The 21,705-nt window shown below is 37.1% G+C and overlaps 1 protein-coding gene across 21 annotated transcripts in view; it reads left to right on the plus strand.

Moving 5' to 3' along the window:
- CEP170 (centrosomal protein 170) overlaps window positions 1-21,705 on the plus strand; it is a 106,947-nt gene that overhangs the window by 58,831 nt on the left and 26,411 nt on the right. For 13 of the 21 annotated variants that reach the window (XM_020787555.3, XM_072993100.2, XM_072993108.2 and 10 more), the window contains one exon: window positions 8,215-8,364. The exons of the other annotated variants lie outside the window; for them this stretch is intronic. In XM_020787555.3, the coding sequence (XP_020643214.3) occupies window positions 8,215-8,364 (150 nt within the window). The remainder of the gene's footprint in view (window positions 1-8,214; window positions 8,365-21,705) is intronic. 21 annotated transcript variants of the gene reach the window in all.

The raw sequence follows: 21,705 nt of genomic DNA on the forward strand, positions 1-21,705 counted from the left end.
TTTAATTATTGAAAATCCCTCACTCTGATAATATAACTGTCGATGTGAAATTGTTGTCACAGGACTCCCAAGGTTTGCCAGCAGTGAAACAGGTTACATGCTAGTCAGTCAAGCTGTGGGAAAGAACCAAGAAGCCTTTGGATACAAAAAAGCTCCCCTCTACCAGTAATATTGTCACCTTTTTCTGGGAGCAATTTCGCAACTAGATTTTTGCCACTGTTAGCAGTCTTTACCAGCACAGTGAATGAAAATCAGTTTTGTATATAAAACAGATGTTTAAAAATTTTATTCTCAAAATGCCTTTTTTTGTATTGAAAAAAGCCCTGTTTGATTAACACTTTAATTTAAAACAAAAGCCTTATTGTGAAATAGGGATTATAAATTCTGATTCTATATAAAAAGACAATGTATTCCATATTTTTCTGTCCAAAGTGTTTTATAAATAGCATTTGGGTTTCCATGTCTTTGTATAAAGATTGAATCAGTCTTGGTAAGGAGATTATGAAAAAATGTATAGTGTGGAAAATATGTATGAAGGTTATAACGAGTAAATTGCACTTGAGGAGGATCCTATGATATATTGCAAGTTTCTTACGAGTGACTTGCATCTACTTCTGTTTATAAGGTGTGATAATGACAGTTGTTCCATTCTTTTTTTGCTTTTTTATATTTGCCATTTTTCCATGTCTCTCCAAGCTTAGATATATCAGAGGTTCATTTCTCCTCCTTTAGAGACTGTTCAGCCAAGCTGAATGCTTATTTTTAATGTCAATAAGCTAATGTTATCATTATAAGGTCTTGATTCATGATGTTGATGATTAGCAGTAAACATTTATATATTTCATTAAAGCAGTGATTAACTGTTACATTTATTCATATAAAGGGGTTTTAGTGCATTAAATGCAGGGTATTAAACTAAATAGTAATGTTATCTACTGGTCTGAATAACTATAAATTACACTACTGTAGAATTTGGTGTAACCATGCAAAGATATTTGTGTGTCTTGGTTGCTGTATAGTTCCTGATCTGATCTGATGTACAGTACATTCCTAGCCTTTCATTGTCTTTGTGTATTTGCTATTGAGATTACATAACTGCACCAGTAACAGAAGACATGTGTTTGATAACCCTGTGGGTGAGTAACATGAAGAATCACACTGATTTGCTTCATAGTAGCCTGCTTCTCAACCATATTGGCTCACAGGATAGCCAGTGGACTCCATGGATGCCATCTTTCCATAGAAGAAATGTTGAAAACAAATCAAATAAACCATGTTCATAATTTTCAGGATTGATGTCCATACCAAATAGTATTTTGATAGTTGTTGTGGGTTTTTCGGGCTCTTTGGCCATGTTCTAAAGGTTGTTCTTCCTAACGTTTCACCAGTCTCTGTGGCCGACATCTTCAGAGGACAGCACACAGAGTGCTGTCCTCTGAAGACACCGGCCACAGAGACTGGCAAAACGTTAGGAAGAATAATCTTCAGAACACAGCCAAAGAGCCCGAAAAACCCACAACAACCATTAGATCCCGTCCGTGAAAGCCTTCGCGAATACAGTATTTTGATACTTTGAAGTTTTATTGTATGATGAAAAATGTACCTGTTAGGGAAGTACCATTCTATCTGGCTATATGCCAGGGTATGAAAACGAGAAGATGACTGGATAGTCCTAAAGGAGGTAGCTCAAATCCAATCCTAAGTTTTGACTATGGCAAGCCCTATTAAACCTATTGCTAAATGATGAATCAACATTTATGTAAATTCCATTATGTAAATTCTACAGTGGATCTACTGTAATTGGGGCTACCAGACAGATTCAGCAAGTAACTGGGGAAACATACATTTTACTGTATTAGTAGTGTTGTACACAAAAGTACTTCATAACTCATTAGTCAATGTGTATATTTCAACTTGAAGTTTATTGATGCGTTTCACCCTTCAGTTTCACCTTTCAATGTAATACATTTTTCTGAAGGTGTCTTAATTACTACATGCACCAATCATTCATAAACATTGGATGCTGTTTAAATACATTTCCTAAATGGGGCGTCAGAAAATGTAAGTAGACCTTAGATATGACAAGTGACAAAATGCTTGAGTATTAAACAATATATTGTATTATTTATCTATTTTGCTTCCTGTTGCAGATATGAGAGTTCTAGTCAGAATTTTTTTTTAAAAAAAGAGGTAGTTCCTTTTAATTTCATAAAAGCTTACTTAGTTTTCATACCTGGAAATGGATTTAATAGCTATTGACTATTTGTTCTGTAACTAAGTTTATACAAAGCTGTATATTTTATGGAAAAGGCATGGCTTCATTGGCAACAGATGCAGTGAGTTTGTGAGATTGCCTTGGGTTTGTCCCTTGTGGAACAAACAGATTGAATGAAGACATAACAACTGTTCTTTTACCACACGTATCTGGGAAATGTTTGGTTGCTCTGGAGTGACGTCTTATTCCTATGGAACTCTAAGTGCCAATAAGTACATTAGAACTGCTATCTCGTAGTATAGTTTTCAAAGGTCTTTTCAGGAATGTAAACAAAGTGAAGTGCAAAAGTAGCACAGCAAAATACTGTTACAAGAAGTAGAGAAGCTCTAGGAAGGCTTCTTAGAATAAGGTTGGCAAGGACAAGCAATGACAAACTAAAAAGACAGAGGCATCTGCCTGAATTAGTTCACAAACTGAATGAATTATTAACCTAGGTGGGCTTTCTAATATGAGTTCAATCCTTCCTATGCACTCAAAGTTAGGTGAAAGTTGCTAATGCTCAATCCAAGTGACAGCATAGAGCAAAAAAATATGGGAGGTGTGACCTAGAATTGTACTTACCTAACAGGAAGTGTGTGACCTGGAATTTTATCTCCTAAGTCAGTAACCAGATGGCTCATATATTTATATAGAGTTTATTTTATTCCATCTCTCCTCAGACTTAAGAGTACTAACAACATCAGTGCAAAAAAGAAAGCAATATTGGTTGTTCTGGGTTTTTCGGGCTCTTTGGCCATGTTCTGAAGGTTTTTCTTCCTGACATTTTGCCAGTCTCTGTGGCCGACATCTTCAGAGGACAGCAACCTGTTGCTGTCCTCTGAAGATGCCGGCCACAGAGACTGGCGAAACGTCAGGAAGAACAACCTTCAGAACACGGCCAAAGAGCCCGAAAAACCTAGAACAACCATTAGATCCCGGCCGTGAAAGCCTTCGCGAATATATAGAAAGCAATATTATTCAAAATTATACATGAAAGATTAGAAATAATAGTTCAGAGCACCCAATGAAAGAAGTAATGCATAGAGTGTAAACACAGGCCCAAAAGCTTTCCTTAAAATATGTGGTTGTATCAAATAGCTAAAAGCCATTAATAAGGGATCATAGACTCCTAGAATTATAGAAAAGTGAAGTTGGAAGGAACCTACAAGGCCATCAAGTCCAGCCCCCTGCTCAGCGCAAGCTTTCCTCAGAAAAGAGGTTCAGAGCCTAGGTACAAGCAGGTGAGAGGGCCCTCATATCCAGTTAGTGTCTGGGTTACTTGAAGTTGAACTTTCAGCCACCTAGAGCAGTGGTCCCCAACCTTGGGCCTCCAGATGTTCTTGGGCTACACCCACCTCTGCTGGCCAGGATCTCTGGGAGTTGAAGTCCAAGAACATCTGGAGGCCCAAGGTTGGGGACCACTGACCTAGAGAATTCAGATACATGTAAAGGTGTAAGATACAAACGAGAAAAGAAAAATAAATCCAGCTATCCTAATCTCAAACCACGTTTTATTTTAAACTAAGTGTTCGATCAGGTGGCTAAAAAGACACACACCTAGTCACACCGTAAACAGTTGTTTTGCCAGGAGCAATATCCCTTTAAAGCAATCCTTCTGTCTGCCAGGAAATTGCTCTAGCCCAGCACCCTCAATGTAGTAGCCCTACAGGTGGATCAAAAGGAGACAGCTTGGGCACCGAGCGGGACCAGCCTGGAATACATTTCCTTGTATGTAATCCCAGACATATTGTTATTTTTACAAGAAATGCTCAGTGTCTCAGTTTTCTGATTATGCAGATGTTCCTGGTTTCTTGACATCCCGTATCTGAGACGTTACTTTCTTGTCTCCATAATGAAGGAGAGTTTCTCGTAATAATGAGAGGAACTATTGTTTCTTTTTGTGATTTAGAGGGCAGAGCTGTATAGGAATTTAATAGCTTCATTTGTTTTGGATCGGGGTCTCCTCTACACTCTTGTATAGAATCTTGATATTGGTCAGTAAAACTCTGGTTTCTCCTCTGATTTGTCCTCATGTCAATAATCTGAGTATGCTCCTGAATATTGATTGGTCTAAGCTCATTGAGGTTTTTATTGTCTTTTGACAATTCAACAAATAGAAGATTAGAAATATATTCTTTTCAAAGAGCCTAGCTACCATCAGACCTGTCTCAAAAAAAATCCATATCTTCATATAATCTCTTAACATTCATCTCATTCTCAAGTGTAACCACAATACGAAGGGAGTGGTAGTTACAGAATAAATATTCTATGTTGAGGATGTCATCAATATCAAGAGACTGTGGAGTTATATTACTCAGTAGTTTCAAAACAGTAATTTTACGCTGTATAAATGAGAGGTGTCCTTTGGGTTTTGGAAAATTAAAAAAAAACAATTTCCATTGATTTAATACTAAATTCCATTTCCATGGTGATTTCAATTTGATTTTGCTTTGGTGATGTTCATTCTCTAATAGATTTTATTTCAAATGAATTTGTCTGTCATCCAGCTGACATCCTAAATCTGGATGTAAATGGCTCTAGAAGTAAATGGCTCTAGAACAGCCGGGGAATTGAGGAAAATTATCGGCTGGTATCATATCACCCTTATCCTTATCTTTTTGTACTGGATGTTTCTTCCCTCGCAGTTTTGAAGTACATGTTTTGAACCTGGAAGAACAGGGCAATTATTTCAGTAAGGAACTAAGTGCCCCTAATAGGCAGCTGCAGTTAAAATACTATACATTGCACTCTGAGCTGGCAAAAGAGTTCATATTGTTTAAAAAGCATATTCATAGAATGAATGGCAGTATGATTTGCAGAAAATAATGAAATTTGTGCTAGTGGCTGCATATAGTTTAACCTGTTAGAACAGCTGATCAGGAAGCCTGGGATTCTTAATTCAAACTTTGCACAAACCAGAAAGTACCAGGAGATAATCACATGCACAAATGAGATGTAAGTCACATGCATAAAGAAAGAGCTGTGTGACTTCCTGTTTGTTCTTCCTATTTGTAGTATTTTATTATAATTACCAAATGACTTTTTCATCCCTGCTCAGTCAATCCCAATGGCTAGTCTAACATCTTGCTTCCCACAGTGACCAACTAGATCAGTGGTTCTTAACGTGGGCGATAATGCCCCCCAGGGGGCGATTTCATTTTTCAGGGGGGCGGTAGAACGAAAAGGGGCGGCGTGGGGGCGCTGGAGCAGAAGGGGGGCGGTAGGGGGGCGCTGGAGCAAGCCAAACCTGTGAAGATGGCTGCAGCCTTTTTACAGTGTGCATGAATATATATTTTCCTACAATTTTAATTTCGTTTCAGACTTTTTGTCTTGAAATTTTAGTTCCTGCATTTGTTTTTATGCCCTTTTTATATTTCATCTTGCGTCTTAAAATTCACTTGCAACTAAATCATTAAATGTTACTTTTTGGGGGGCATTTCATTTTCTTGGAATTTAATTTTGTTTTCAGGGGTCATTGGATTTAAGGGTCTTAAATAAATAAATAAATAAATAAATAAATAAATAAATAAATAAATAAATAAATAAATAAATAAATAAATAAAAGATATCATCACTGCGGGGAGGGGGGCCATGATAACTTCCTTAATGGCTCAAGGGGGTGTTTCTTTCAAAAAGGTTAAGAACCACTGAACTAGATGCTAATGAGAAGTCTATAGGCAAGAACGTTTAGGCATGTTGCAGTAATGCGAATATGATTGGTGAATGGTAGAAAACTTCTTTCTACAGTACTTACTTCTTATTCTTATGAAACCTACATGTTAGAAACCTTCCTCAGTCTATTTTATAGCAATATTAGACTACTTGAATGATTGATATTCCAAACTTAAACACACCTCCTTGACATTGATTTTAATAATACTTCCACATGAGTGTGTTAAAGATTATGGTTTAACTGCACAATCTTGTGTATCTGATCAGAAACAAAGATTGTTCAGTTACAAGGCAAGTATATACAGGATTGACGTCTAAGTCACCTAACCATTTGGCACTCTTTTAGTCTCAGTAGTGTCAGTGGTAATATGCCAAGAGGCATATTACTGATTGTTGGCTGCTTCTTCCCTGCACTCAAGATAAACCTGTTAAGTTTATCTCATATTCTTTTTTCTCAACAGCTCCTTCGGTTTTTGCTACTTTTTATAGTCCTCTTTTCCTGAATCCTTGAGCACTTGGCTAGTCTTTTTCAACAAACATTCATTCGTTCGTTCGTTCGTTCGTTCGTTCGTTCGTTCGTTCGTTCGTTCGTTCGTTCATTCAGCTTCTATACCGGGCAGTTATGAAACCTTAAGATTATTTGAGAAAGGGCAATTAGTACATGCATAAAATGCATATTGTACAGTGTTAAAATGATTGTGTTTGTAAGTACAAAAAAACAGACATATTTAATCTTTACAGAAGTTTTTGACAGCTTCACATCAATAGAACTGCAGCTATAAATAAAGTTGGGCTTATTTATGCTTCAGTTTACATGACAGTGGCTATACACAACTTAAGTAATTGCAGTTTGTGCTCCAAGGCAGTATTTTATTCAGAGGCATGAGAGGCCAGGTCAAGAGTTTTGAATTCCACTTTACATTGTTAACTGAATAGCGTTTTCAATCTTATCGTTCTTAAAGCTGCAGATTGATGTGTTGATCATTTCAGAGGCAGTACAGACTTACAAAACTACAATGACAGATTTGTAGGTCTGTGTACTGTATTACGTATGTATATATTAAAAAAACTACATGAAAATGATTACTTTGTATACCCCATATTTTTAAAAAATTATGCAAGAAATAGTTAAAGTACACATATTGTAAGTTATTTTGCAATTTATTTTTGTTTATAAAATAAATGTAGAAATTGTTAAAGATGATATCAGTGAATTACTATGAAGATAATTTTGTGACTAAGACAACTCTTATTAATATTGGCTAGCTTTAATGATCATTTGTAAGTGGAAGTATAGGAAATGAAGGCAGTATAAAGAATTAATTTGAAGAATATACAGTAAATATCCTATGCCTACATACCCTAACTACACCGACAGGTAGTAGTGTCTGCGTTAGAATTTAACAAAATCAGTTCATTAGCTGCATTCTTCAAAGAATGGAAGCAATCTATTTAGAACCAGGTTCTGTTCCTGATTTAAGTGCTGCACGGTTCTAGCTTTAAGACTGGTAGAACTTGATATTCTCTCCTGGTGAATCACAGTTGATTCTGCTTTTTCTGTTACTGCTAGTCCCCTAATTATGAATTTGTTGCATTGGTGTCAGGAATACATACACTCATGCTCTAAGGGGTCTCGGGTAAAAATACTTGTGCAGTACACAATAGGACTCGTTATGAACATGTATCTAGTGGCTATATTTTTAAAAAACCTAAGTCCATTTTTAAGATCACAGTGCAGTGGACCCTCTACTTAAGGAATTAATCCGTATTGGAATGGTGGCTGCAAGTCGAAAAGTCTGTAAGTCGAATCTCCATTGACCTACAATGCACTGAAAACCGATTAATCCCATAACCAGCGGTTTTTATTCTATTTTTATTCCATTTTGTTTTTTTTTTCTGGTCTGTAAGTCGATTCTCTGGCTGCAAGTCGAATCTAAATTTTGCAGCCAGAGAAGTCTGTAACTCGAAAAGTCTGTAAGTCGAGTCGTCTGTAAGTCAAGGGTCCACTGTAATGCTAGTAATAAATGAATATGTGCATCTTATATACAAACTGAAACTTGAACACATGAAGTCTTATCTTAGCAATAAAAATAATTCCTAGAATATTTTGACTTTAACAGGTGGACCATTCAAATTAGGGCAAACTTTGATAGTAAATATATGTCATAATGAACTATTAGTTTTTTAAAAGCTAACTTATTCTGTATTGGTACCACCCATACTTTCAAAAATGGACATTATCAGGAAATCTTTCAGTTAATGTGTATGATGATTTGTTTTATTTTCAGGTTTTTGGAGTGGATGACAGCCAGGATTATAATAGGCCTGTTACCAGCGAGAGCCAGAGAGATTTAGTAAAAGATTGGGCTATAAATTCTGCTACAGTAGTGCTGCAAGAAAAAAGACCACTGAGTACAACTGGATTTCTTGACACAGAGGTAGAATTCAATTTTTGATGGGTCTTCTTCTTTTCTCTTCCAATAAAGGAGAGGACCTTAATATAGTCAGTGCTAAGTAGCTAGTAAGCAGAGCTTGTTTATAGAATATTAACTCTATATTAATCTTTTATATTTTTCATTTCTTTATTGTAGTTTATCTTGTATTACCACTAGAAAAAAAACATGACCACTTGCAAGCTTTTTCTTGGTCTTTATCCACACACTACACACTTCAGAGCAACTTGTTGAAAGATCAGGAAAATTCTGGATTTTGTAACTGAAAAGGAAAGGATTTGCAGACTGTGAGATGAGATAAAAGGAAATTGATCCTTTTTAAGCTAGAGGAATGTTGATTTATTGGTTCTGGAAAGGCAGTGCCTAAAATTAATTACGGCAGACGCTTGTCTTGTCTACAATAAATATTATCAATGTTAAGAGGTTTCTTCTGATGAAAATCTCATGTAAATTGCTCAGTAACCTGAGCCAGGGTCCGTGCCTAACCTTTCCACCTCCCGAACTTTCACAGGTTGAATGTATTCTCGAAGGCTGGCTTTTAACCTCCTGGGTAAGAAGGTTGATTATCCTCTCTGGCACTTCCCTCTCATTTTGAATTGATTCCTCTTCCCCCTCCTGCTCTGTGTCACATGTCACCCCTTCTGATATTAGGGTCTCTGCTTTTCATCCTGGTGTCTACTTCAATCTCTTCTTTTTGTGACCTCCAATATACTCTCTGAAGAGCTATATATTTTTTCTTTCAGTAGGGCAGTCAGTTTGTAGCTTTTTTTTTACATTTGTAGTCAGAAAGATGTACATGGCAGCAACACTGTAGGTTGCTGCAGCATCCTCTTACTATCCATGCCTCTTTCCCTTCACACTCCTCCATTAAATATCAATTCAAAATGCCTCTCATGACCCTGCTGTGAGTAAATGTGTAGACCTCATATAAGTGCTTGTGTTTGTACTATTGCGTGTTCAGAGTTTTACAATTTATTTATGCAATCAGAAGGCACTGGAAGCTTCTTCTGTTAAAAGGCATTTGAAATACTGTAAAATTTGTCCAAGAGCTGCATATATTTTTGTTGGGTTACTTATCTTTGCATCTTTCTGTCCTTTCATAACAAATTGACTATCTTAGGATTCTTTACTTTGCCTGTAAACTTAAAAAAAACTTACTTAAAAGTGCTTTCTTATTAATCCCAAATAAGAACATTTTTGAAGTATTCTCAGTGCAATACAGTACTATAAGAATGTTCCTGCTGTGTAGAATCTGTAGTAAGTGACTCCATAAGATATCCATAGCAACCCATGTGTGCATATTCCAAATCTCCTTCAGGATTAATGTTACCAAGAAAAATCCATCTGAGAAAGTTTCTGCTTAGTCTTAGCTCACAAGGTGACTAAGGAATATTATGTGTGGAATCATGGTTCTCAAACTTCTAGGAATTTAGTGTAAGGCTCAAAACATTGTGTGTTTGTGGTCCAATAAATATATTGCTCACTCTTGTTTTCAGATTGTGTATAAGGACCATTAGTAACCATTAGTTAACTTAGTTCTGATTCTTTCAACCCCATGCATCAGATCTAGATGTTACTGGGAGACTAAAATGTGCTCTTTTTTGGTGCTTGATGGGTAAGCACATCTCTTTATTGCTGTGTAATACTGTTATTCTCATCTTCTACTTAACCTTTCCCCTTGTTTTGAGGACAATAGGATGAAAATATGACTTTGGTGTATATAAATACTGAATAAGCAATACAAGGAGCAATCAGTAAGAATGCAACCTGAAGGTTAATATCTTGAAGTAGTCCCATTAAAGTAGCCAGGATGACTTAACAACCAATCCATTTCTTAAAATAAAGAACAGTAAGCCTTCATCTAATAAATATGCATAAAATAGATATACACACATCTTTATATTGCATCTTTATATCCACCACAGTATTCCTAGTTTTACGTTACTGTAAATTTTTTGATACAGAAGAAGACTGTGTTTCTGTTTTTCAGTTTAACATTAATTCAACAAGGTATGAATTTAGAATGGCCGATAATAGCTTGGACTTTTGCAGGAAGTTTGCCAGGCATGTAGCACTACAACAACATTCCTTACACACAAACATTGTAGTCTCTGTGTCAGCCATGATGACAGGAAGGAAATAAGCAGGTGAGCTGGAAGTTCTGCCCACCTAATTGCTCATTGGCTTGATTGACATAGAATTTCTTTGGGCTGTCAAAATTGCTATATCTTCTGCTTCAAACACATTTCGTATGTAGAGAAAGTTCAGGCTTGATTTGATCTAGAATCCACTTGTTTGTCCTCCTTGCATTGCAGGATATCTGCTGAACTCTCATCCAATATCATATTTCAGACAAAATGACTTTTTCCTGTTGCTTTCATCACTGCACAGCTAACACATCAATATATAGTAATCAGGAATGAGTGTGGATGATCTTGGCCTTGGTCTCCAGTGACAAATCCTTACATTTATTTTTTTCTAGTTCCTTCATTGCTGCCCTTCTTAATCATATTCTTCCACTATATCTTTCCTCCAAGCTCCTTTGGATTGACAGTTAAGCCAAGGTATACAAAATCTTTAAGCATTTCAGTTTCTTAATTGTCAACATTAAAGGTATGCAGTTCTTCTGCAGTCATGATTTTTGTCTTTTTAATGGTCAACTGCAGTTCCGACTTTGCACTGTCTTTGTTCAGCTTAATCAGGGGTTGTTTGAAGTCATTGCCGTTTACTGTCATATGATATATTCTATGTATAGATTAAACAGATAGGTAGACATCTGATATCTTTGCCTTTGGGAAACTATTCTATTTCTTCATATTCTGTCCTAACAGTGTTCTTTTGTTCACAATGCATGTTACACATCAGGACAATCAAGTTTTGAGGCACATCTGTTTTTTTGTTTTTTTTTTTTAGAATAATCCATAGCTTGTTATCTGATCCTTTTCTGCCTTTTATTGTTATGCATTGGTAGACAACGTATGTGTGTGATAGGATCTCGGCTGCCTCATCTTAAAAACAAAAAACAAAGAACTTGAACATCAGTCCTTTTTTGCCTCACAGGTGATAAAAGTGTTTCTAACAACACCTTGAGCATCACTTTGCTTCCATTGGAAATTAATGCAATACTGTACTCTTATAGTTACTGCACTCCTTGGTGTCTCCTTTCTTAAGGGCTGGAATTTACTTACTTAAAATATTTTATACCATCTTTCTCATAAGAATGACAAAGAACTTTACATCATTAAAACACAATACAGTATTAAAGTTAAAACAGTGAACTATCCAAACATTAAGCAAATTAATAACAATATATTAAGAATGTTAGGTAAAGCATTATAAAGCATTATAATAGATTTAGAAGCAGCAAAATACAAATCATCTCATTTAAAAACATTTCCAGACAGTCTGTCACTAAAGAAGAGCCTGTCTGAAGAGAGAGGTCTTTGTCTGCTTATGGAAGGACAGCAACATTGAATGATTCAATGTTGGGTCATGATTTGTTTTCCATATTTGTTGGCATATTCTTGTTAAGATTTTGACAGATTCGGTTTCTGTAACTTGGAACAGTTATACTGGCATCCCTCCGATCATTTCCAAGTGCTTGCAAAGTAACATTAACTTCAGTTTGTCAGACTTTTAATTCATCTAAAGACTCCTTTTTGATTAAATCTGTAATCTTTCTATCTATTCTGTACAGTGGTGCCTCGCATAACGATTTTAATTGGTTCAAAAAAAACGTTATGTGAAACATCGTTATGTGAAACACCATTTCCCATAGGAATGCATTGGAAACCGGTTAATCCGTTCCAATAGGCACGGATTGCCGTCCTTAAGCGAAAAAACCCATAGGAAACATCGTTAAACGATACAATGTTTCCTCCATTGGAATGTATTGAAGCGGACTCAATGCATTTCAATGGCTTTGTGAAGTCAATTTTTGCAAATTTAAGTGTGTCATAAAAGGGTCAAAAATGGTTTTAAATGCTTGGATTAGCTTCTGCACCCTCTAAAACGGATGTAAAAGTTAATTTGGCTTTGATCTGACTTTTCGTTAATTTATGGTGAATTTTTTTTCGGCCCATAGGAACCAATGGAGCTGTCAGATTTTGACAGCTCCGTTGGTTCCTATGGGCCGAAAAACAAAATTCACCATAAATTAACGAAAAGTCAGATCAAAACCAAATCAGGTTTGCACACGACTTAGGGGGTCCTCTAACGAATCCAAGCATTTAGAACCGTTTTTGACCCTTAAGACACTTTTTAAATTGAAAAAAGAAATATCGTTAAGTGAAGCAGGGGACCTAAAATCACATTCGTTATGCGAAGCATGGTCCCAAACTTCGCTAAGCGAAAATCGCCCATAGAAAACATCGTCATACGGTGCATATTATTTTCTTAAAAAACACATCGTTATGCGAATTCATCGCTAAACGAGGCACTCGTTAAGCGAGGCACCACTGTATATTTCTTCAATATATTGTTTCCACAATATAAACAGAATTTATATTATCAAGGTAAAATAATATGTTCTCCTGTTGGTCTTTCAGCATCTCTAATCTAGGTTTAAATTTTCCTTTGATTTCTTGGACTTTATGGAAGAGATCTAATGTTTTTCCTCTTTTGCTGTTCTCTTCTACTTCTTCGCACAAATAGTTCTCCACATGGTCACTGAAAAGTTGCATTCAAGATTCTAAACCTTTTTCTGTCACTTTTTACTTTTGCTTCCTGACCAGCTTTAAAGATTTTATGTGTTTCTTCCTCTATCTATCTATCTATCTATCTATCTATCTATCTATCTATCTATCTATCTATCTATCTATCTATCTATCTATCTATCTATCTATCTATCTATCTATCTATCTATCTATCTATCTATCTATCTATCTATCTATCTACCTACCTACCTACCTACCTACCTACCTACCTACCTACCTACCTACCTACCTACCTACCTACCTACCTACCTACCTACCTACCTACCTACCTACCTACCTACCTACCTACCGTGTTTCTCCGATAATAAGACCTATCCCGAAAGTAAGCCCTCCCCTTAATTTGTAGGATTCCTCTAAAGTAAGCCCTCCCCCGAAAATAAGCCCTATTACCCTACTCGCACCCTGGGTAAGCTTACTGAGGGTGCGAAAAAACATCCCTTCAGCAGAGCAGAATGCAGTAGGGAGAAAGCAGAGCTTCGCCCTTCATGGCAGTGCTTTCGTCTCAGGGCGCGCCGAAGGGATCCCGGGAGCCAACAGCCGCACGAGCTCCTCCTCCGCCTGGAACTCCCATGCCTGGCGCGCGAGGGAGAGAGAGGCACGAGCCCCGCGGGCGCCGCGCGGGCACTCCTGCCCCCGGACCAGAGAGGAGGAGAACAAAAGCTTCAAGGCGGAGGGGAGGAGGCAACCAAGGCAGCAAAGCGAGGAGCATCGCCTGCAAGCTGAGCGGGCACGCTCGCTCGCTGTGTTGTCCCCCTTCCCAGCAAAGCCCGCCTTTTTGGCTCCCCTTCCTCCTCGTTTCGCTTCCCCAGCGGTTAGGGCTTCGCAGAGAGCCAGAAAGCGAGAGGAGCCAAGCAGGAAAGCAGGAAGGAGAAGCCCAGTTCTTCTCAGCCGCTGCCTTTCCCCAGCCTCCGTCTCCTCCCTGGCCGAGCCCAAGTAGCCGCCGCCGCCAACGCCGCTGCTGCTGGTGCGGCTGTCGCCAGCTTTCGGGGGAAAATGCTCTGGTTTCTCTTCAGATCGCATTTTTGGGGGAGGGCTTATTTTAATGACGAAAATAAGCCCTCTGCCCTTTTCTTTCCCCCAAAAGATAATAAGACAGTGTCTTATTATCGGAGAAACACGGTATCTATCGATCGATCGATCGATCGATTTGATTTGATTTGATTTGATTTGATTTGATTTGATTTGATTTGATTTGATTTGATTTATACCCGCCCATCTGGCCTAAAAGGCCACTCTAGGCGGCCCTTGTCCATCTATAAGGGCATTAAATTCGTCATGTGTGTTAATTAAATTATATTTTGGTGCTACGATTTATAGCACTTCACTACTCTATTTTAAAATTTTCATATAAAGTAATTCATGAGTATATTCGTAACATTTAATAATAATTACTTTAAGAATGGTAACTATTAAATGATTTTTCATGGAAAAAAATATTTTCCTTATTTTACAGCATCAAAGAAAATACATGCACAAAGGTAATGGAAAGAGCATTACATTGTCTAAGAGGATAAGTATCAAGAATCTAATTGCCTAAGAGAATACATATCAATAATTTTCTTTGTGATCCATGTGACTCATGCACATGGGTCTGGCACCTATGCAGAGCAGTCTTCAGAATGTTCTAAAGCTCTGTAGCTTTAAGACTGTCTCCTCCCCTCAACCCTCCATTATTCATGCTCAGACACTCCTTAATAGTTCTCTCAGTTCCTTCTTGTTTGCCACACAAGCAATAGTCAGAGGGGTGTTCATGCCCTTCAAACTATTAAAAGTAGCTTAATTTCTTATTTTTCAAGTTTCACCCTACTGCCTTCTCTCACGTTGACTTTTTATATTGTCGTTGTTGTTGTTGTTTTAAGTTAATCATTCTTTATTTCAGTACATTATCTTATGGCTTTTGCAACATTGTTTTAAAAGTGTGTTGTCTGCAGGTTTAGTGTCTTTTTTGCCTAGAAGAGAGCCATTTTGTCCAAAATTGCAATATTTGGCCGGGACTTACTTAAGTAGCTCTGCAGAATAGGCAGTCCAGGTTAAGACTCTATTTGTGGGGAGAAGTCTCTCTAAAAATCAGATTTAGTGACACAAGAGCCTCATGTCATGTCCCCAGTGATTTCCATTTGGCAACTGCAACCTAAAGATTCTCTAATGGCTGACTATAGCCTGACTTACCATCATACCTGTTGGATCTCAAACCAAAATTGGAATCAACAGTCATCTCACCTTGAACCTCAACACCAACAGTTTACTCGATACCAAATCCATTTTAGTACTGGCTAAAAGACCATTGAACAAACTAAAATAATCACAAGAAAAAAAATATAAGTTTTCAAGTACATGAACCTTATCATCTATGGTTGTACAACTTATCTTTAAATCTCTGGTATCATCCAGAGTTCTGCCATCTGCACAGGAGGTTGCAGGGGAAGAAGTTGTTTACATTTGTTTATTTCAAAGTGGGCTACATGTCTCTTCTTTTCATGGTGCACCTAGGTTTCCACAACAGCCAGTCAAAGAGGCTTTCAACTCCTGTTCCTGATATCAAGCCTCTGCAGAAGCACAAGAATACTTACTTCACCATAGATAACTATTTACGTTACATTATGTCAGGAAGCATGACTCATCTTGAACACAGGACACAGTACTGGAAGAAGCACACAAGTTCTTTATGTTTTAGCTTTAGTTTATGTTTTCTTTCAAAATTCCCTGAATTTAAATCAAATCCTATTCAAAGTCATTGCCATCAAATATAATCTCAAATACAGGATTAGTGAATGTTTCTCAAATTGAATATATGAAAGTATTATGAAAACAATCATGCAAGGTAAATCAGAGCTATAACATGAACTCTTCACTTGAGTTTTCACTTGACTGCAACTTTAAAATGCACAACCTGCATTGTTACCTGATTAAGCTGCACAACAAATAAATAGACAATGGTTTATGACTGGATGGCTGGATAAATACATAGATTCACCTTGTTACTTATCTTGTTAGTCTTATAAACCTTAATGTGGAAGCTCAGACTGACATTAAATTTTAGTTTGCATCTTGGATAGAAACGTCTCTCACTTTTTCAAGCCTCAGATGACTTCCCTCATTAATTGCAATAGGAAAATGAACAGATCCTTATGTTTTAATAGGGCAGAAATGCATGAAATTTATGTAGGCACAGTATGCTTTCCTGTGGTGAAAAAGTTAACCATATTTCAGACACACAACTGCAGCGGAGAATTTTAAATAAAAGACAGTTTCATGCTTAAAACAATGCTTTGCACTAAGGTTACAGAAAATGCAGAAGTGGATCAAGACAGAGGTGGATGATGCCACAACGCAGAGGCAGACCTTGAAAGTCCAGCATTCCATACAAGTGTAAGCCCTTCTAGACCTCGGTTAAGGGAGGGTGATGAGGACAGTTTTCCTCAAAGAGGAAGACAGAAAGAAGTAGAAGAGATTATTTAAGTAATGCCAATGGTAGAAAAAGATGGTTTTTTTAAAGTATAGAGCTGCAAAACCTGTCACTCTCTAGAGATTGTAGATGTCCAGCTCTTATGAGTCCCAGCCAGTCCCACTAGTGATACAGTAATTGTATGGGCAGCAAAAATTAGCATAAAGGAAAACAAAGGCATCAGCTGTTGGTAGGCACCATGCCACAGACCTGTCATGGACATACACATGTTATATTCTTGCATATGGCATAGTTTAGGGGAAACAACCATGCTATCAGCTGTGGTGAACTTTTAACTCCACTGTGTACCACAGTTTAGAAGTAAGCATTTCCCACATTCTGCTTGAGAGTTCTCATTTTTCCTGCTAGTTTATTAGTTGTCAGAATGCCTGGAAATATCCCACAGTTCATATGAAACTACAATATTTGTAGCTGTGCCATTGGTTTTTTGTCACAGGGTTCAGTGAAACCTATTGATATCATCTCCATATTTGTGAAAGTTGCATTATTCATCACACACGTCTTGTATTCCTTTCAACTCCCTCAAATGGGATGGATGATAAATGGCAAAGAATGATGAGGACTGTAGTTCAATAATATCTGGAGGGCCACAAATTCCACATCTTTACCTTAGTGCATTGTCTGTATTATTTCTCATAGCAGATTAGAGAGGATTTCGGCATATTTTATACAGCTGAAAGTACTGTAGTACTTTAGGAAGTATGTTTTGCTTATGCAAAATCTGAGCAGGTGAGGTTTATTCCACCTACTTTTGATGTGGTACAGCTAAAATTGTCCAAAAAAATGGAAGTTAAAACCCCAGACTCCAGCCCAGAGATAAAATTCGATGCTATGGGGTTGAACGGTTTGCTTTGTTGAAATGTGTCTTACCTCAAAAGAACAGAGTTTTTATGGTTAATCTAAAGTTGTGTGATAGTGATGTGATTGCCTGCAAAGAATAGCTGTGAAGCAATACAGTGATGGTCCATGCCGTGAGGCCTGCTTTGCCCCAATGACCAATTTTCAATAATCACAGCAGGGCACTATATGGGATGGATTCTTTTTTTCAAAAAGTCACTTTACATTTTAAAATTAACCAATTTCTTTGGTCGTTGATTTTTTAATTGTTTTCAGTAAAGTTATCCTGATGGCAATTTTTAAGTAAAGACTTCTTCCTCCCATCCCATCTCCTCCAGTGGTTTTCTGACAATGAACGTGATTACACAGGATCCACAGAACCTTTGGGGGAGCCATCAGAAATGTTTAATTTCCAAAACATATCCATGGCTGATGACATCATCAGCCTTACATGGAATAACTTACACAGTAGGGCTTCAGCTATCGTGTAGAGTCAATAAAAATCCAAAACCGTGTTGCATAAAAGCTGGTCAAGAATCAATGCCTATGGATCTCAACAAATTTGATTAAAGAAATAAAGAAAATAGAAATCTATTCACGAAGAAATCCTTGCAGATGCTTTTGCAGAACGCAGTCCAATATTATTGCAATTACAGACATCTTGCAAAGTTCCACAATGGAGGTTAAATACAAATTAATTTTCTTCTATTTGCCTTTGAAAATCTTCATTTTTTAAAGGCAAATAGAAGAAAATTAATAATAATAATAAAAATCCAAAACTGAGTTTAATGCAGTCACAGCACATCACCTGTGGCCTTCTCTATGAACCAATGCCTGTTCCTGCCCCAGGTTGCCTCATACAGTGCAGTACTGTACTGACACCATCCTAACCAGAGTTAGCCTTATAATTATGCACAAGTATCACTTCCACTTTCCCAATGCTGCAAACACTTCCTTATTTTGCTTTTCTGATTATTGAAAGGTACATCCAGTTTTATGTATTTCCATGAGCAATTGCTTTTCCAGATGTCTCATCATGTTCCATTGACTGCAATCCTTACATAAAGAGTAATTCTATTCTATTATATGTTTTTATTATATCTATTATTGTTAGCCACCCAGAGTAGACTTTGGTCTAGATGGGTGGGGTATAAATTTAATAAATAAATAAATTTGTGCCTTATAACGTTGAATGTGTTTTGATGTTTCTTCTGTTTACCTTCTTTTTCTGTGGCATTTGTTCCCTTTTAGTATTTTTGTACTTTTTTTTTGCTTTAAGTATTGTCTTTGAATGATGTAAACTGCCTTAGGTCCTTCTTAAGGAGAAAGACAGGGTAGATTTTTTTTAAAAAAATAAATAAATAAAATAATAAACTGGAACCTTTGCAAAAATGATCATGCACCATTAAACTTATATTTAGGTTTAACAGAAATCAGGTATATAACTAAGTCTACTCTCTATTTGTGATGAAAAATCTTAAGTCGTAACTTTTAATTGAACCTGACTCTGAGACAATATTTTGGGTTAATATTTTGCCAATATATATTGCCATTAACACACTTTTAAACATTTTCCTGTTTTAAGAGTGCCTTGGTGTGTGATTTTATACCTGGTGCTTGGAAATAGGCTCTGTATGTCTTACTTGTGTGTGTGAGAGAGTGTGCACTTGTCTGTCTGTGTCTTCAGATTGTTAACATTGTAAATTTTGGAGATATTTTTATTACTACACAGCTTTCTTTGGCTTTTTGGGTGGGTGAGTAAAATGATCAAGAAACAGAAGTAGCCTGTACTCTTGCTTAATTGATTGACTGATTGTGTTATTTGCTCTTCTGTCATGTATAACTTACTCCAGCTCTTTGGTTTATCAATGCTTGCCCTCTAGCATCTTGCATGGAAGAATCTCTCATGTTTGGACAGCACTATCAGTAAGTGGAAGAGTGCTTGGCATTCAAAAAGATGGGATTGTTTACCTTCATTGCCTATATTTTGGCATTTGTTGTCAGCAAGTTTTCCTTTCTCCAACCTGCATACGTAGGGCATATCCCTTGTGTGGACACATTACCACCATCAGTAGAGCACTGAGAGGGTAGTATACATTTTCCAATATCACAGGGGGAAGTGGCAAAGCATGCCATTCTCCATAGTCATAGGTGTTTGCTTTGCTTCTCTTGTGTGTGCTTTCATTGTATATGGGGATATTTCTTTGTGGTCCCTGTGAATCGCACTGATGGGTTCAGTTCCTGTGCAGAGTCAGGTACAGTGCACTTTAGAGTCCTTTAGTTCTGTCTTCTCCACTGCCAGAGTAAGATGCTCAGAACATTCCCTATTGTAAGTGGAACTTGAGCTTATCTTACTTATTTGTTGTTTAAATTATTTTCTTTAATTTCTTTCTTCTTTATATATATAATTTTTACCTTTACTTTCTCCCCCACCCCATCCCATTGTTGTATTTTCTGTTTGGGAGAATCCCATTTATCCCAGTCCAGTACACTTTGTCAAAGCTTTACTAAACAAGGATGGAGATTGGGATAGTCAAAATTGTGACTTTGTCTTTGGGAAAAGTTGCAAAAGGCAGCCAATCAAGCCTCTGAACTAACTGTGGAATGTTCTCTCACTGAGAAGAGGTTGGTGTTTTCTGCCAATGTTGCTTAACCCCATGATGTGGCTAGTTTTGAGGAGCAATCTTTGTAAGATGCTCCATTAGTTCATCCATCTTTGAATTAAATAGGAAGTTCCAACATTATTGAACTTCCTGTTATTTCTTTGTATCACAATTTTTGACATACAGTATGTGTAAGAACACTAAAGTGAATGTTACTGCTATGCTTTGTGATTTGTGGGGCTATGTGTGCAAACATCTCTGGACCCACCAGAGAATGGAGAAGGGCAGAAGTAGGAGAGAAAGTCTCCAAACAGAAGTATGAACACAGCATTGTCACTAGTCATAATAGTTAGAGCATTCTGGAAGTTGTAGTCTCCAAAAGTAACTTTTCCAAACCCAGAGGTACATTTCTTTAGGTAATTAATCATCCCATTCTATCTCCTTGTTCAGAAAAGATATACTATTGTCTAATACGAAATTCCTTTCAGGGTCAAACCTGAGACTTCTCCAATGAATCCTGTTATTATAATTTAAATGCAGATCTGCTTCCTATCAGATAGAATTTTGCCTGATTTGAGATAAACTGGAACGTCCACATTGATACCCAGTATGGTGTAGTAGTGGATAGACTGACAGACTAGGACTCAGGTGGTCTGGCTTCAAATTACTGCTCAGGCATGGAAACTAACTAGGGGTTTGTAATTGGTAAAACACTCCTTAAATATCTCACTTACCTTGAATGGCCTATTAGGGTAGCTATAAGTCAGTTCCAACTTGCCAGCTTATAACAGAGCTTTCTTCAGTACATTTCCCCATGTAATCATACTTCACATGACCAGAAAGAAATAATGGAGAGAACTCTATTGCTCACTGTAACACACTTTGAAACCTAGACGCTGCCAGGTGATTTTTTCATGACGACTAGGGATGATGAAAATCAGTGTTTATTGGGATCTCTGTGCATCAGTCATGCATTCTGTGCCAGCACAGATCTCTGTTTTCGGAACTTGACAGAGCTTAAGAGTTTTACCAAATGCCCCACCCACAGTGCTAACCAAAAGGCAAGGCTCTCTCTTATCTCTGCTTTGTCAATGATAGCACATATTCTTCTCATGTGCTAGGGTTCTTTTCTTAAAGAACTTAAATTTCTAGTGAAAATAGAAATTAATCTTGTGGCATCTTGAAGACTAATGAGCTTTTATTTGCATGAGTATTCATGGACTGCACTTCATATAATTAAAACCCATCACTAATACTTCCTTCTTGCATGCTGGGTACTTTATAGGTCCATACACCACTACTCAGGTTCAAAAGGAGCCTATACATAATGTTGGATGTCATGGACCTTCAAGAGACATCATTCTCTGGGACCTTTGAATGATACCTGAAAATATAACTGACATTATATTTTGTTGAGGGTATTGCGAGGGGTGTTTAAAAATACTTTATCATAGGCAAATATAATGTGGCTGCTTTTAATGTTGTTAGAGCAATAGTATCATAGCTGTAGTTCATTAATATCAATACCATAGCCATTATTATTTCAGAGGAAATAATATTTCCCTATTCTTCTAATTCAGCTAGATTCTGCTTCTTAACTAAACAGGTTGAATGGCTATTGCATTTGCAAAAAGGAGGTTTACTTAAAATATATCTAGAGCAGTATTTTTCAATTTTTGACCCTTCAAATTTTCGGACTTCAACT

The sequence above is a fragment of the Pogona vitticeps genome, chromosome 1 (genome assembly GCF_051106095.1).
Source record: "Pogona vitticeps strain Pit_001003342236 chromosome 1, PviZW2.1, whole genome shotgun sequence".
NCBI classification, from domain to species: domain Eukaryota; kingdom Metazoa; phylum Chordata; class Lepidosauria; order Squamata; family Agamidae; genus Pogona; species Pogona vitticeps.